Consider the following 17,189-nt stretch of genomic DNA (forward strand, 5'->3'; position numbering starts at 1 on the left):
CCCTTGTAAATTTTCTTCCCTTCTTGGGTTTTCTGCAGGAAAGGATAAGAGGCCCATTGTCCATAATCCTCTGTTTAACAGTATTCTTTGAGAGACTGCAGGCACAGGGCCAAATCCTGCTTGCCTTACTCATGTGAATAGTCCCACTGACTTCAATGGGCCTCGTGAATACGGCAGCAAGGTTTGGCCCGTAATGATATAATAGGATTTTAAGATTTGTTCTAGGAGAAAAACACGACATGTACTTTTTAGGGCTAAACCTTTAAGGTACTGAGCAGCAGTGACTTAACTGAGTGTTGAAAGCATTCAGCATCTTTCAGGACTTGCTTAGCACTTCAAAGATCAGGACTTTTGTTAGTATCTGGGTTTCGTTCATTTATGCACTTTGGTCCATTGATCTGCATGTGGAATTTGCATTGATACTGCTTAGGCAAAACCCAGGCAAGATACAGCCTTTTTCATTTTTAAAATACCAAAGAGAAGCAAAGCAGATATTTATGCTCAATTGACAACTCTTTACATACAGGCAGCATCTTTGTAAAATTTATCATGGGGAATTCACCCACTGGGGTTTTTTTTTAAAGTACACTTACAATTTGTGATGCTCAGTTGTGCTCAATATTTAGTTCTGTTATGTGCATTATCCTGCTGAATGATCAAATTAAATGCAAACTAGAATTTGAATGTCTGCAAACATTGGCAAGAATCTGCAGCTAATTTTAGATGGAAGATTTGCAGTGTCTGTTGTTTTTCCTGTTCATTTTAGATGGGTAAATTGTAAAAACGTTGAGGAATCTGACCTGCTTTTTTTTTTCCCCTCTTTTTTTTGTCTAGGTTTGCAAGGCATGCCAGGGGACTACGTATCTCAGGGTGGTCCTATGGGTATGAGTATGGCACAGCCAAGTTACACTCCTCCCCAGATGACCCCACACCCTACTCAATTAAGACATGGACCCCCAATCCATTCATATTTGCCAAGTCACTCCCATCACCCAGCCATGATGATGCACGGAGGACCCCTTATCCACCCTGGAATGACCATGTCAGCACAGAACCCCACAATGTTAAATTCTGTAGACCCCAGTGTTGATGGACAGGTTATGGACATTCATGCCCAATAGTATAAGGGAACTCAAGGGAAAAACAAAGCAAACAAACAGAAAACAAAACAAAAACTATTTTAAGACTTTTGAACTTTGACCAGATGTTGACACTTAATACAGAATTCCAGACAGCTGTGATTATTTTTTACTTTTTGTCATTTTTCATCAACAACAGAGGACCAAGATAAACAAGAACACAAATGTGAACTCATGGGCTCGCTGAAATGAACATGTCCATGTACAGATCCTCTGGAAAAAAAAAAAAAAGACTCCAAGAGTTATAACTACTGTAGTATAAACATAGGAACTAAGTTAACTTGTACATTTCTGTTGATCACTCCGTTACGTTGCCTCAAATAGTTTTAGAAGAAAAAAAAAAAACAACCTTGTTTTCCACACTATGTGTGTTGTTCCCAAAAGAATGACTGTTTTGGTTCAGCAGTGAAGTCACTATCCATGAAAGACCTGTTTTGGCCAGTGAGAAAAGGACTGCCCTGGAGATGAAGACAAAAAAAAGTCTTGCTGGAACTCTCATCGCTCAGAAGACTGTTCCAAGAAGGCCTTGCCATTCCCTCATTTTGTTCCTTCATAAGATGTGTCCTTTAGTTTCAAACAGATCTTTATAGTTTGTGCTTCATTAAGTCTCTCCCCATTCCTCCCCAATCTTTTTTATTTTGGGTTTTGGTTTTGTTGTTGTTGGTTTTTTTGGGGGGTTGTTGGTTGGGTTGGTTTGTTTTGTTTTTTTTTTGGACTCTTCTTCAAAGAGCTCACAGGTGAAGATTTAAAAGACAGAACAGACAGAGCAGGAGCTTCTTCCAGTAGTTCTGAGCCTTGGCTTTGGACAAAAACTAAACTGAAAGTTGGGCAGCTTTCCTCAATGAAAGAAATTACTAACGGTCTTGCACCAAACCTAGGACTTTATCATGAACTCAAAGCTTGGGAAAAATAAAAAAAAAAAAAAAGAAAAGAAAGAAAAAAAAAGGCAAGAGAATACTGTAACAAACTTCGTACAGAGTTCGGTCTATTAATTGTTTCATGTTAGATATTCTATGTGTTTACCTCAATTGAAAAAAAAAAAAAAGAATGTTTTTGCTAGTATCAGATCTGCTGTGGAATTGGTATTGTATGTCCATGAATTCTTCCTTTCTCAGCACGTGTTCCTCACTAGAAGAAAATGCTGTTACCTTTAAGCTTTGTCAAAAAAAAAACCCGACAAAAAAAAAAAAAAAACCCTTTACATTAAAATACTTGTATGAGGACTGTGACGTTATGTTTTAAAAAAGGAAAAAAAAAAAAAAAGAAGTGTTAAGTCACAAAATGCGGTAATAAATATTTCATTTTTGATTTTTTGTTAGGCTTTTGTGTTTTTAATCACGCTTAGGAAGAGACAGGAGTTGTCCGGGAGAGATGTCTCCGGTGCGGTTCTTAGCAGCAGCGAGAAGAGAGGTTGGAAAAATCAGGAGCGAGCCTGTCGCCATCGATAGAATGATGGAATGAAAGAGCATCTGAGGAGATTTATTTCTGCTGGTTGTCGATAGAATTATTTTTTTTATGCCAGATTAAACAAAATTTGGAATATTGTCTCAGCAGCTTGCATTTCAGAGGTCCGTGTCTGATATCTGTACTATCTGCTAATAACATAGAAACTGAGTCTGACTGTAAAGGCCCAGATTCAAGACCAGTAAGCACATGTGTGTTGTTTATGTGCATCCATCACCACCACAGACCTTGGCTCCAGCTATTTAGCCCAGAGGTGAAGAACAGCTGTGATGAAGGAGTAGGTTTCAAAGTTTCAAGAAGAGAAAAGAATCTTTGACTTTAATGAGACTTTCACCTGGATGAGGCCTGTGTGATGGAGTTTTTGAGATGGGTTTATTGCTCTTCTTGTCTTCAGTTGCTTTCAGAATTGGAGAGGGAGAAGATAAAAAAAACAATATGAGACAGAGACGATCAAGTAACTGGAGAAAATGTGCATTTGACATTTTGTGTATAAATAGCTGGGGCAGAATCGTGAGTGAAGCTTTGATTTTACTTAAACAAATGCTTGTGGCATTTTTAAGCAACTGAAGGACAGCCTGAGGTAGGAAGACATGAGCAGTGTTAGAAATAACTGCCCTCGGAGGCACAGTGAAGTCAGTGACAGCAGGATGGGGCCCAAAGAGCAGGGTAAAGCAGCTCTGCTGCTGTTTCTGGGAGGAGAGGAATGGGAAAGGGCTTGTAATTACCCTAACTTTCTAGGAAATAAACCTTACAGGCTTCAACATCTGTAAATTTGTAACCCTTCTCCTCCTCCTCATTCCAACTGGCTGGGCTGTTATTAAAAACTTTGACTGACAACTTTTACCTTTGGAATGTGGAAAGAGGCTCGATGTAGTTAATGTTTCATTTCTGAGCTGAGTAAATGGACCCACGCTGCTGGCGACAGAAGGGAGGATGCCAGTAGAATGGGTGTGAGGATTTATTTAGCAATCGGGTCCTTCTTCGTGGGCGTCTTTTGAAGGCATTTGTATGAAATTAAAAGGATGATAATTCCCAGCCTGGTTTTGATGCTCTCTCCTGGTTAAAGCCACACCAACCCTTCAGTGGTGTTAAGAAGAGCACACTCCGAGTTCCCACTGCCAAATTCTCTGATTATTGTGGGTACAGTAGGCAAGGTTGTTTGTGTTAGCACTATTTTAAAGGGAGGCTTTTTGTCTCAGTTTTTTAAAACTCAGCATTTCATTCCCTTGCAGATCTTTTCTTAACAGTTTGAGGAGAAATGTCAGTAAACGTCCTCACGCTGGAGAGGAAAGAATTTAGCCACAGTGGATTATTGCTTTTTATAATGAACTAAATATTTGCATTGCTGTGTTGTTTTTTATTTTCCTTCTTTCTTCCCCTCCCCCTTCCCCCTTTTCTTCTTTTTTTTTTTTTTTTCTTTTGAGCTGTGCTTTCCATGAGATGTGTTGCTGAAATCCAAGGTACAATAACGTGCAAAGATTCCTCCATCTGAGATTCACTGTTTAGCATGGAAGGTTCCGATTTTGGTATTTTTAAGAACTGCTCAGCTGTCAAAAGCAACCAAAACGGGAATAATGTTTTGACAGCGGTATAGTGCTAAAGAAAATACTCCAGTCTGAATAAAAAATGCTTATGCTGTGGGAAACGAAGGGTAACAGATGAAACACCTTTTGTTTACACACACACATGTTTATAATCCCAAATTTCCATTTCTCCGAGCTGGTCTGGGCTGAGAGTTGTAGCCACCACAAACAAGGGATTTTTCTTCCAGATTTTGCCGCCTTAAAGGCGAAGAGAGGAGGGAAGCACACCTCCGCCGCCGCGGCCGCCCGAGCCCTGCCCGTCGCGGCGAGCGGGCACCGCCGGGCCGAAGAGAAGATGCCGGGGGCAGCCCGACGCTCCTCCGCTTTCGCTTATAGCCACAGAGAGAGCGAAGGAGAGAAAATTGCCCCAGACCAGGTTTGCGAGGGTCGGGGGGCGGGGAGGGACAGGGAGTGGGCAGGGGAAGGGGTGCGGCGGGGGCACAAGCAGGACCCGCTGTCCCGGCGGCCAGCTCCCGAAGCTTCCCGACAGGAGTGAGGGTCTGCCTCCTGTGTCATTGCGAGGCCGACCCGGAGTCGCCAGCCCCTCTGCGCCTCTGTACTGGTGCGTGTACCGGGAAGGAGCCCCCGCGGAGCCCGAACAGTGCCCAAATGCTTTCCCCACTCGGCGGCCGCATTCCCGCGCTGCGCGGAGGAGCGGGATGGGGGCTCCGCCCTGCAAAACTCCCCTGCCACGGCCCCGGGTTTAGCTGAGAGGGAACGGGACTGGGGTTTTGAACTCTCCTTACAGGACTTTGGGAAGAACCAAACCCGACGGGGCTGCACGGGAGAGCGCTGGGAACGCCCGGCGTCTCTACGCTGGGAAGGACGGTGCGGGATTGGAGGCGTCTGAGGGCAAGGTCTGCAGGCGGATTTTAATATTAATAGTTTTGGTGGCGAGAAAGAGACAGACAGAAGGGAGGTTGCTCCTCTGGGCAGAGTCTCTGCGACAGTGATGATGGATGACCCCGCACAGCTAAACAACTCCTCCCCTTCATCCCCACAACGGTGTCAAAGCTACTTTACTTGCAGCTTTAGGAATAAAATAAATAAACATCCTCGCCCCCTTCCTCGCATCGATTTATGGATCATTATGAATCAATTACTGCTCTCAATATTTTAGAATCTGCTTACATAAAAAGAGGCTCTGCGGCCGGAAGAAAAAACATTAATCCTTGCCTTAGTAAGAAATACAGAATCTTCCTGTCTAGTCCTGTATCTTAAAGAAAAAAAATTCCCTGCTTATAACTGGGGTTTGACAACTTCGCATGAGCCGCATCACTGGGCAGGAGGTGGGTATTGTAGGTGTGCATCTCCAGGGGCGACTTTGAAACCAGGGTGTTCCTAGGGAAGGAGCAGTGCGTCCGTATGGTGCGTGTGAAGGAAAGGGGGGGGGGGGGGGGAAGAGAGAGGCAAAATAAGCGAGCCCCATAAGATCACCACATTTACCTCTCCCCACCCCCAAATACTGCATGTGGTACCGTGCAAGAGAGCGGGGCCGGGGTTGCGCGCCCGCGGGGCAAGACAGGGCAGTAGCGCGGAGCCCGGCTTGGTGGCTTCGTGCTATGGGAAGGAGGCTTTAGCAGGGGCAGAAACTGTGTGAAGTTGGGGGGTTTTTGTTTTGGTTTGTTTTTTTTTCCTCTCGCCTTTTCTATATTCTCCCATTTGCAGCAGTGTTTTAGGACCTCAAGGTGTTTCTATGGCTACCTTGTGTATGTGGGAGGGTCATATGTGGGGGTGCCCAAGAGAAAAGGCAGCTCTTGGGTGATCATTTATCAATGTCACCCACATAATGATTCTCTCTGCAGCCTTCTATTGATGAGGATAATTACATTAGCTCAGAGTGACTGATCAATGAAAAACCACCAAACAAAAACTTCTTTACTCTCCTATAATACCAAAAACCGATACAGAAATAAGATAGAAAGCGAGGGTGGGATTTCCCTTTCCCTTCCCCCTCCCCCCTCCCATCTTTTTAACGAAAAAGAGAAAGTAAGGAAATTTTGTCTGAATAGCTCCTTTTTTAAACGGAGGCTACCATTCTGTGAAAATGTCCCCTTAAACCTCTTGGCATCACTCCTTGCCTAGTAAAGACAAATCATTATCTTAAATATGAGCTGCTGCTTCTCCCTTTTATCCGAAATCCTTTGCTTTTGCGTTTGTGTTTTGCTTTCAGAGGATGAGGGGTGAAAGGAGAGGGGAAGTACGATAATTTGGAACTGTGAAGAGGTAAAGGGAAGGCAAATAACTTTCGCAGTTGAAACTGTCTCTCTGTTTGTCAGGTTTTTCTTTGTTTTTATCACTTCATAAAGTGACTCTGTTAAAGATAGGATGTGGCCTCCCTGAGATGCTGCTCTTATCGGTGAAAGTTTGCAGTTAAATTACGGGTTGGTTCTTTGCAGAGTTAAGAAAATCAATGTTTTCTCAATTAAAGAGAATGTTAATGTTTTTACTTGGGAGTTGTTAAAGACGCCGTAAATTTTGTTCTAATGCCTCTAAGCTCCGAAGCCCTGCCAGCGGACAAGTTGATATTCATGTTGGTTTTGGGGGAAGAGGTTGTTGCTGGTTTTGTTCTCTTGTTAAAGGGCCTTCTTCAGAAAACTCAATCATTTTGAATAACTGCAAGACCAACTGATGCAAAGGGGGCGGGGGAGTCAAGGCTATTCCTTCTGCCCTCCCCTCTCCATTTCGTGCTGGCGACCCGCTCCTCTCGGCGTGGCACACAGCTCTGCCTTTGCGGCTTTTCCGACGGGCGCTAGGGCCGTCGTCCAACCGGCTTTATGGGGGAATGGAGAAACGCTCTGTTTTAGGAACACATGCTTCGAAGAAGCATCCCCGTCTCCTCCCAGAGACCCTCGAGCTGGGTCGACCTGGGACCGGCTGCCGACGGGCCGGGTCGGGCCGGGCCGGGCTCTCTGCGGACGGGGAGAGAGAGTTGCCAGCTTGGCCGCTGCGCCTTGTGCGGGACTGGAGGGCTTGGTTTGAGCCGCCGTGAAGGAGTATGTCCGATCACACGAAGACCTTGCATGTCTGCGAGCGTCTTGTCACAGAGATGACTGCAGGTTAACGCCGGGACGTAAATGCAAGCCGCAATAGGGCTGTCAGAGCGGTTTTTTTTTTCCTTCTTCCCTAGAATATTTTGTCTTTCCAGGCTACTGCCAAGTGAAATCCCCATCAGGAGGCTGATCCTGAACCCATTTACACGGGGTTAATTCCTCGAGCCGCAGGAGAGTTCGTCCCCGGGCTGTGAGATCAGAAATAGGCCCCTGTCGCCTGTTTTTGTCCGAAACGTGTTTAAAATTCCTTAAATTGGCTCCATGAAGAACCAGTGCAAACTCCCGTGATTAAAGTGACTGTCAGATTCTTCCAGATTAGGAGCGAGAAAACACAGAGTAGGGTGTATTTATTATTTATACTATAGTCCACTGTGAACAGTTGGGAGGGGAGGATTAGGGAGCGCATTTGAAAGACAGGCAGAGAAAGCGAGAGAAAGATGTAACACTCTCTGTGGTTTGGACCAAGCTGCTTCATTTCTTCCCCCTCTGAGCTCTCCGTGCAGCCACCCCAGCTGCGCTCCCGAAACCAGAGTCCACCAACACCTCCTCCCCGGCTCGCCGCGCCGGCAATCAGTGTCCCGCATCACTTCGTTAACGACCCGACATTAGTAATCCGATCGCTCTGATTTTCACTCAAGTTTTGTATTGTTCTGTTCGAGTCTGGTGCGTGGCACTAAGCACAGCTAGTCCTTGGGGGGAAAAAAGGAGCGGGACGGGAGGCTGGGGGAGGGGGGGGGCTTTCCACTCTCAGGCTTGTGTCTTGTGTTTAGAAATGCAGGAAAAGGGAGAGAGGCAAAGCCATAATATCTAGTTCTCAGTGAGGAGATCTACTTTAGGACCTCACATTAAAGGGGGACAGGGCAGCGCAGCCCTTGCATTTGGCTGAGGCGGAGGTGAGGAGTCGGGGAGCCTTTTGGGGGTTATTATTATTATTTTCCCTTTTTGTCACTGCGGCTGCTGCTCCCCAGTTCGGAAACATTCTCAAATCTATGAGCCTTGAATGGACAAATACTCGCTATTAATATGGGACATGGACGAGTGGCAAAAAAACTGAATGGAAACTGTGTGGCAGCTTTGGGAGAAACTAACGATGTGCTTCAGCTCTTGCCATTACAGGGAAGGAGAGGGGGGGAAGCCCCTTCTGATTAATAACTAGCAGGGTAATGTTGAGGGCTTTTTCTGCCCGATTGCCTTTTTGAATTAGAGCCGATTTCTTCACACTTCAATAGGGCCTGTCTCTTTTAAAATGACTGACAGATTTGTTTCTTCTTTTTTTCTCTCCCTGAGACTTAATGATGTAAATTTTCTAATTAGTTAAATCACGTTGCTTAAAGGCCTTAATATTTACCGGGCAAGGAACGATAGTCGCGTTCGGATCTCTCGAAATAACCAGCGAAATAACATTAGGCTTTTTAAAGGAGGGGGTGGGGGGGTGGGGGGGTGGAGAAGAGCAGAGGGAGGGGTGGGTTGGGGAAATATCACGTAAAATGAGAGCTAAAGTTCAGCCCGGAGCTTCTTCCCTCCTCCCCCGCGCCCCCCGAACCCGCTTTTATTTTTCAATCAGCTAAGATTTAATTAGGAGCCCCCAGGCCGGACGATCTGATATTTTCTCATTAGTTTCCCATCAGTAATCTAGAGTGTTAGATTGGCTCAGAGGTTGTCAACATTTGACCAATTTTATTTAAGGCAAAGAAATCACGCGCTATAGCTCCGGGACCCGGGATCCGAAAATAAATCCTGCCCGGATCAGCGGAACTAACAGGCGAAAAAAATGTTGACAATTCGCCGTTGTATTTAATAAGTTGCATAATGTACGGCGGGCGGCCGCGCTTGCGGGCGCGGGGCACGGAGAGAGGCACGGGGCGCTCGGCGCGCACCTGGCCGGGGGTGCCGCCGCGCCCGCGGGCTGTTGAGGATGCGAGGTGCGGGGGGAGGCGCGGGTACGCGCGCATACGGGCGCGCCTCCGTGCGTGCCTACCCGCGGGTACGCGCCCGTCTCTGGCCGGCCGCGCGGCGCGGGCGCCCAGGCGCAACGTCGGAGCGCCCCCTGCTGGTCTCTCCCGGCACCGCCGCGGAGGAGTCTTCTGTACCGCACTGCGCGCTTCCCTGCGCTCTTTCCTGCGCGCCCGGAGCGGGGAAGGAGGTGTGAGATGAGGAGAAGCCAGCGGCGCGGGGGCTGGGGATGTGAAACGAACCGCGCAGAGGCCGCGCAGGCAGAGGGCCGCGCCCGCGAAGAGAGCGTGCACCAGGAGGCAGCGCGGCCCCTGCCCCCGCGCGCCCCTCTGGGCCGGGCAGGATGGTCACGTAAAGTGTTTGCGAGACCGTCCCTCTCCGTCCGTTAGGGGCCCGGAGCTGCCGATAGAGCCGAGGGGGGAGGCTGATCAGGAGAAGGAACGCGCTGGTGTAGTCCCCGGCGCTTCGCCTGCGCGCCCTCGGGCAGCGCTGAGTCGGGGACGCAGCACGCCCCTGCCTGATCTGGCCCCCGCGGCAGGGCGAGCGATGCTCAAGGGGGCACCGCCCAAGCTCATAACCCTGCATCCTCTCCACCAGGCTCCCACTCCGACCCCTCTGAGCGCCTGTCCGCAGGCGCGGAGCGAAGCTGCCGGGGATGCGGAGCGGGCGGTAGATCCCTGCCAAACGAGTGTCACATGACCCCCGTAATTTATAGGTGAGCCCGCGGGTCCCTGCCTGCGGCAGAAGGGCAGAGGCAGCGGATCCGCTCTGAGTTCACCCCTGGCCTCTCCCCGCACCGAGGGCAGGCTGCTGCACGCCGCCGTTTCCACTGCCCTGCACTCACACACGGCGTCCGCCCGCCGCCCCGCACCGAGGCCCCTCCCCGGTAGGCTCCGCCAGGCCCGCTGCCCGCCGAGTGGCAACTGCTCTCCGGCAGCCCCGAGGAGGAGCGGGGCGAGCGGGTGAACAGGAGCGTGGTATGCGGAGAGCCTGGCGCGGCCCCGGCCCGACCCCGCGGGGCAGTACGGGGGCCCGGGGATGGCCAGCTGAGGCAGAGCTCTGCTCAGAAGCCGCCAGCACAGTAACAACCACGCCCCCCCCCCCCAGCCTTTAAAGAGGCGACTCGGCCTCTTGGTACGCCGGCGCGTACAGTGACACATTTGTGGTTTAAATGATTCCTTTGCCTGTTAAAAAATAATAATAATAAACAAAATTCCACACACAAACCCACCACTCAAACCCACATCTAGTCCCGCTGCTCCAGGGGTGTGCCTAGATAGGTTGCAGCCAAAGCAATGCGTTGCAGGAGCTCTGTCTTGCTGCACCAAAGCAGTACTTACTGAAATTAATTTTCTTTCAAAAAATGTGTGTGTGAGGGAATGGGGGGGAGAGGGTTGAAGAGAATATTTATCAGAATAGCAGAAGACACCTTTCTTGAAACAAAGGCAAGGGGAATCATCTAAACTACGAATCCACTAGGCAGAGACCAAATAACACTATTTGTAGGAGAGCTTTAAAACATACAATGTGCTTAAATAACAACAACAAATGCTTACTACAGTTGCTACAGCAGAGCTTAATAAAAAATTAGCCTTAGTGACAGTCTTGTCAACATCTTAAGTAAATTATCGTAGCGATGGTCTTTGGAGAAGAGAGCCCACACTCCTTGCTAAAACACCTCCTATCATTAATCTTAAACCACTTGAAGATTATGATGGAAAGAATGGAATCAGTAACCATTATCATCTCAAATTGCTGTTAAAAACTCCGCTGTTTATTTTTGCAACCAAAGCGAATGTATCTGGGAAATGCAGAAAAGGGAAGAAAGGAAAACACAAGAAAGGCAGAACAATTGAGGCGAATCCTGTTGCAACCTCGATGATAAACACATGGAAAAAGCTGTTACTGCTCTACGGTTCGCTGGAATTTGGGTAGACTCTAGAAAAATAAACGAAGCGATGCCTCCGCACCAGCTCTGTAAATGCAGCGATACACTCAAGGAAAGGTAACTTCTTAAAATTGATTGAATTTTCCTGAATATTCAGTATTTGACTTTGTCTACATCAATCATTTTATAAAGATCAGAAGTATTTAAAACGTACTCGCACCTTTCACTGCTCATATCTGAAAATAAATTCATTTTGATCCTTTCTCACTCTTATTTTGTATGCATCGCATTTCAATAATCGTCAGAATAAAGTGTATGGTATAATTTGATGAGGACCCAACGTTCTCGAAACGTTTGCTCGAAGTGAAACCTTTTTAGAAGCTACCTGTGATTTTTATTGTAGCCTCTCCTCTTAGAATATCTCCTCTCTTTCAAATGCATTTTTACACCTGAAAAGAAAATACTTTTTTTTTTTTTTTTTTTTTTTTTTTTTTAACTTGTTAAACTGCTTCAAGGATTTGGCAGAGAAGGAAAGCGTGCTGATTTAGGGACACTCGACCTGAAATGTTATCAATGGATCTTTACATCTTCAATGAATCCACAAATCGATGTGAGCTGGGCACTTCTGAACACAATCGCACACTGGTTTTTGAAGTTATTCTTTCAAAACGTCGAAGTTTACATGGAGCCTTTAAACAGCACGAAGCACCCCAGCTGGCCTTCCTCCTCACATCCCTCGAAGTCCAAAGAAAGGGGGCCATTAAACCGGAGTGATGCAAATTAAAATAAACCAAACAATTATTTTCGCCCAGCAGAGCCGCATCTTCCTGTTGTGTCCGCCGTGATTCATTTCAGCGACGATGTACCAGAGGCGGAGGCGGGGGGAGACGGGGGATCTGCTGCCGGAGGCAGGCTGGGCAGCGGCGCTGCGCGGGGTGCGGAGCAGGGTGCGCAGGCGGGAGTGAGAACGGGAGCGGGAGCCGAAGCCGGAACAGGAGCTGGAGTCGGAGCGGCGCTGCCCGCTCCCCCGCCGCGGCCCCGCAGTGACCCCAGCCCGGGGCTGCGGAGAGGTGAGAGGTGACGCCGCCAGCCAGCACAGACCTGGCCCTTTTAAAGCCACAGCTAATCAGTCCTTCACTAAATGAAAATATAGGAACCAGAGGGGAAGCAATTTCGTTGTAAAGAATTACCATGCGCGCTCCGGGAACGAAGCGGTGTTAAAATGAGGATGGTGCTCTCTTGCAACGGGGAGATTTGTCATCCAGGAGCGGTTTGGCTAAGATAAACTATAAAATTATGCGCACACGATATAGATCGATAGAGTCACACATGTGGGAGATTATGCCTCACATGCACACACTCCAATAAAATAAGGTTACTGACTTGTTGAAAAACTTCAGTCCCATAAACCCTACAGCGCGGTAATGGTTATAGGGCACCAGGCACTGAGTGGTTAATTGCTCGCCTAGCTAAAGACTCCGCATTCCATTATAATATGGGAAGAAATTAAAGTGGAACAAAAGTGATAAATTTTCCTGTCAATTCATTTGTATTCGATTCCGAGCTATTCTTTAATGGCCGTAAGACATAGGAAACTGTGGTACACTTGTGTGTGTACGTGGGTGCATGACTGCCATGCTCATACGCTGTACCGTGCATGTGTGCCTGGTGTAAAAGTGTGTGCAAGCCGAGCACAGGAACTGGCCCACAAACAGTGGAAAGTGGCGACAGTTCCATTTCCCCCTTTTTAATTAGGAAATAGTCCCTGATTGTCTTGGCACCCATTACTTTTTAATATCGCCGTAGAACAGGGAGAAAAATAAATATCTGCTGCAAGTAATGTCTTACAAAGCAATTATTTTATAGGTTAATAAGCAATTGCAAGTACGACACAATAATGGCCCCGAATAAGATGTAAAAGGAAGGGAAACAACAATTAAAAAAGACTACCGGAGTAATGCTAATGTTTGACGGTACATATACTTCGGTGGCTCGCACTAAGAAATGTCTAACGTGGATAACATAGCTCTGCCACAGTCAGATTACAAGGAAACTTTCCCTTTTCCTGTGTTTCAGGAGGCAAAATACTGTTTTTCGAAGACTGCGAGCCTGTTCCCTGCATGCTGATGTAATCAATTTAGGTGCGGAGATCGCACATCTGAGGGAGAAGGAAATTATTGATTTCTCCAGAAAACGCTTCCCTGACGCAGCTCGGGAGCGGCCACCACCCAGGGCAGGTAAGCTGCTACGTGAAACTATTTTTAACTGAACAAAAGACTGAGCAAACATCTGACGTCAAGGAGTAGCATCTCCGGAGGGGGGTGTTGGGCCACCGGTGAGTGGATCGTCGGGCTGCCCACCTCTGCCTGTCCGCCGTCTGACACGAGTGCCCGGCGGTACCCGGCCGGCGACCGACCAGCCCCCGGGAGGAGGTTTTAGTCCGCCAGAGTCATGGGAGGGCCGAGGCTGTACGGATGCCAGAGAGGTGACAAAGAGCAGGTACGGCGGCCGCTGGGGAAGGTCCGCGGCACCGCTCTTGCCGGAGATGGTCTGCAACTTCTGCTTGTGATGTTAAACCCAGGGGTTGCTTTCATCCCAGGGGAGTTTGCTGCGTTTACCTGCAAGGTACCCAACAGCTTGAGGCATTCGGCGGGCGGGCACAGCTCCCGGCAGGCCGGGCGCGGCGACCCCTGTAAGGGCAGCTCACCCGCGGGCTCGGGATGACCTTCCAAGCCTCCCGCAGCGCCGTGGACCAAACTTCGGTTTGCGTGTGACCGTGGACAAAAGAGAGAAACGATGCTGAGTTCAGCAGTTAGGAGAGGTTTTCGGGCTGTCTTTACCGCCGGCAGGAGTGTCGGGAAGGCCGCCGCTCCCTGCGGTACTGCCCCGTGGCACAGAGCCGGGGCCGTGCCCGGAGCGCCGGACACTCGCCTCTTTGGTGCCAGCTGGGAAAGCTCTGACCCCCGCCGCCTGCCAGAGACCGATAACTTTAGAAATCACCAGCGGGCTACCTCTTCCCTCGGTCTCAAACACCCATGCCTCCACTTTCCTTGCCTCGCCCGCCCGCGCTTAGCCCTCTCCGCAAGCGGTGGGGCCCGGCGGCGGCACCGGGCAGCCGGGCCGGGGGATGCCCAGCGGTTGAGACGCCCCACTCCGGCCGCTGCCTGCGCTCGGCTCTTCTGCCGAGGGAGCCTGCAGCCAGGCAGGGCTGGGGAGCGGGAGAAGGAAGGATAGGGCAGACGATCAGCGGGGCCGGGGGAGGGGCAAGCTCTCCCGGAGTGCGCGGCAGAGCCGCCGCAGCAAGAAACGTCGCAACCCCCGGGCGACCTGTGAGCTCTGCCGCCCCCCCGGCTCCCCGCCTCGCCTCTTGCCAGAGTCAACACGGAGCTGCGATCCATTTGGGCGATTTAGTTAAAATAAATAAACCCGAGAAGATTCACTAGCGAGCGATGCATCATCGACCCGGAGGTTTATTAAGAGGCTCGCTACAGCCGCGGCTTCAGGCCCTGCTCCGCCGGGGGCAGGGAGGCTTGAGGGAGCCCAGGTCCTCTGCACAGCAGCCCCTCCAGCAGGGATCTACCCACCCCGCGCCCAAGCCAGACAGCCATCCTCTTCTCAGCCCACATCCCCGCCGAGCCAGGAGGAGAGGGAGGAGAAGTGGCCCACCCGACGGCTGCTGCAGAGCACCGTCACTTACTCCCCTGTATATCTGAGGGTGGGAGAGGAGGGTCGGGAGACATTGTTATCAATGCCGATTGTTAACCCAAATAATAATAATAAAGAAAAATCGTTACAGCTGGGTGCTGGCTGAATATGGCAATTACTGTTATTGCCAATCACGATTAGAAATAATTACCCTGAAAGCACGGAGGGTTCAGCTGCCAAGGTGTTTTGAATAATTGCTTCAAAATGAACAGCAAAATATTAGGTTCACACAGGGATGACTGTAAACTTCAGTTGTAACAGTCTTTAAACGGGATGTTACCATGGGTGAGCCCTTCTTCACTTGCAAAACTTTCATTTGTCATCTGTTACAGGTCCAGTGCTGTTCTGTTCCTACACCACCCTGCATAACGGCCTTCACGTCCTGCTCTCCTCCATCAGGCTTCCTGAACACACCAGGTGGACAAAAACCTTCTCAAGGCAGTGATGCTCGGTGCTTAGGTCTCTCCATCCTAAACAAAACCAGAGCAACCAGATCACGAGGAGTAACTTGGTCCTAGACTGAAACTCCACTTGCTCTGTTTCTGCTGTGCAATTCTACACAGGCCATCCAATTCTAGCTATTAGAGATTATGTATAACTAGGAGGAGGTCACAGGTGACTGGCAAGTTCAACCTACTTAGCTCAATTATCCAAGTTTCATTTCCAAATTGTGTTCAATTTCATCTTCCTGCCTCCCTCCAAATTATCTTAGAGGGGGAAAAAATATCAAATGGAAGCAGACAATTTAAGACAAATCCTGTATACCATTATTCATATGCAAAATAATTTTTGTGATATATACTCCCCTTAATGGTTATGGGATGCCAGATCTTTCCAAGTGGATTTACAAACCTAGCCATCAAGTTATTTCAAAGGCAGGCCTATTAGGGACAAAAATAATTATTAACTTTCAAAAGCTTTGTGGGGAAAAAGAAGTTTCTGAATGTTGTCTCTTTAAATTTTACTTAAGTTTTGCTTTTAATTTAAGCCTTGAGGCACAGTAGAAAGATATGCAGAGTCTAATAAGGAGTTTGGAAAATAATGTGCTGTAATCCAGTGCCGAGCTACTTCTCCATAAAATATAGATAAGGAACCAATTCATAAGCAAAAATATCTGCTAGGACTGAGTTTTAACATAACACTTCACTTGAGCATTCTTATATGCATTATTAAGGAGATAACAAAAGTGCTTCAAATCAAGCTCTGTACAGTCACATCTGGAAATGCTCTTTTCTGTCTAATTTTCATTTTTTCCCTTGAAAAAACATGAGAAGAAAAACTCATCTGTCCCCCTGTATATCAACTGTTACCATCAGCTTCTAATCAGCAACATGTATAGTTACAGAATACATTCCGTGCTGCCCCTTTCAGAGAACAGTAAAATGAGAGTAACATCTTCATTCACGTGTAGAATCTGATGTTAAAACCAAACCCGTGCACAATGAGCACGTACATCTCCTTATGCATGTGGACAGGCATGTAGATGGGCAGACACAATACACTTCTACATGGAAACAAGTCACTGTAACGTACTGGAAAACATCATAAAGAAGGGCCTGAGCACTTCATTTCATCGGATCCTAAGTCAGATGCCATCAGATAAGAAGTTTCAAAGCAGACACAGCTAATTTCAGGAGGCATTGGATTTCTGGCAAGCTGTGCTGTGTGGTGTTTAACCACTTCCAGTTTTAAAAGAAGCTCTTTAGGCTTTGCAGTCAAATAAAGTGTTACCTCTGAGCAACAAAGCATTAATAAACTGCCCACAGGTTGCAGAGCTGACACAGGTTTGGTTGTCTTATGTACAGTTCAACGGAAGTATATTCTCAGGACAGAGAGAAAGTAAGTCTCTAAGATCAGCTGCTCCTTTTCTTTTATTTTTAACAAATATTATCTTCCTCCTTTGAACAGAAAAAGACAAGCAAAGTGTTTTCCTAACAGAAACAGCACAGATTATTTAGAGGAAGAACCCTAAGCATGTGTTATTTAGAGAAAGAACTGAAAGAGCTGATTTTCCCCCCCCTCTCCTTTTCCCTTTAAATACTCTGGAGTTGTCTGAGCAACTCTGATGTGCTCACATTCTTATCACAACTATTTTCTTTCCATTGTTGTAAGTGGATATTCAAGCTAAATTGATGCTTTATGTATATCCTGTCTCAATTTGTAATACACTATTCTCTGTAAGGAGATAATTTGAAAGAAAAAAAACCCAACAAACAAAAAAACCCACAACCAACTAAAAACACCCAAACAAAAAACTCTTACAAAAAAGAAGCAGTGATACCACTGACAACAATTTACTTAAATTCACAAACCTTGAAATTGATGCATCTCCTATCAATCATAGTCAGAAGCCACAGTAAAACACATCCAACATTTGTAGAGCAAAGCTGGGGCTAAATAAACA

At 47.7% G+C, this 17,189-nt stretch overlaps 1 protein-coding gene across 3 annotated transcripts in view; it reads left to right on the top strand.

Annotated features, from left to right (window-relative positions):
* Positions 1-16,564, top strand: part of MEIS2 (Meis homeobox 2) — a 209,450-nt gene extending 192,886 nt beyond the window's left edge. For 2 of the 3 annotated variants that reach the window (XM_064147913.1, XM_064147922.1), the window contains exon 13: positions 835-927. Coding sequence is in view for 1 of the 3 variants with exons in the window: in XM_064147950.1 (XP_064004020.1) it covers positions 835-1,121 (287 nt within the window). In the remaining 2 variants the exon portion in view is untranslated. Of the gene's footprint in view, positions 1-834; positions 4,563-13,156; positions 13,318-15,117 lie in introns of those variants that run through there. The other variant, XM_064147950.1, reaches the window with a different exon arrangement.
* The last annotated feature ends 625 nt before the right edge of the window (positions 16,565-17,189 follow it).

This window comes from Pogoniulus pusillus, chromosome 1 (genome assembly GCF_015220805.1).
Source record: "Pogoniulus pusillus isolate bPogPus1 chromosome 1, bPogPus1.pri, whole genome shotgun sequence".
Classification (NCBI taxonomy): Eukaryota; Metazoa; Chordata; class Aves; order Piciformes; family Lybiidae; genus Pogoniulus; species Pogoniulus pusillus.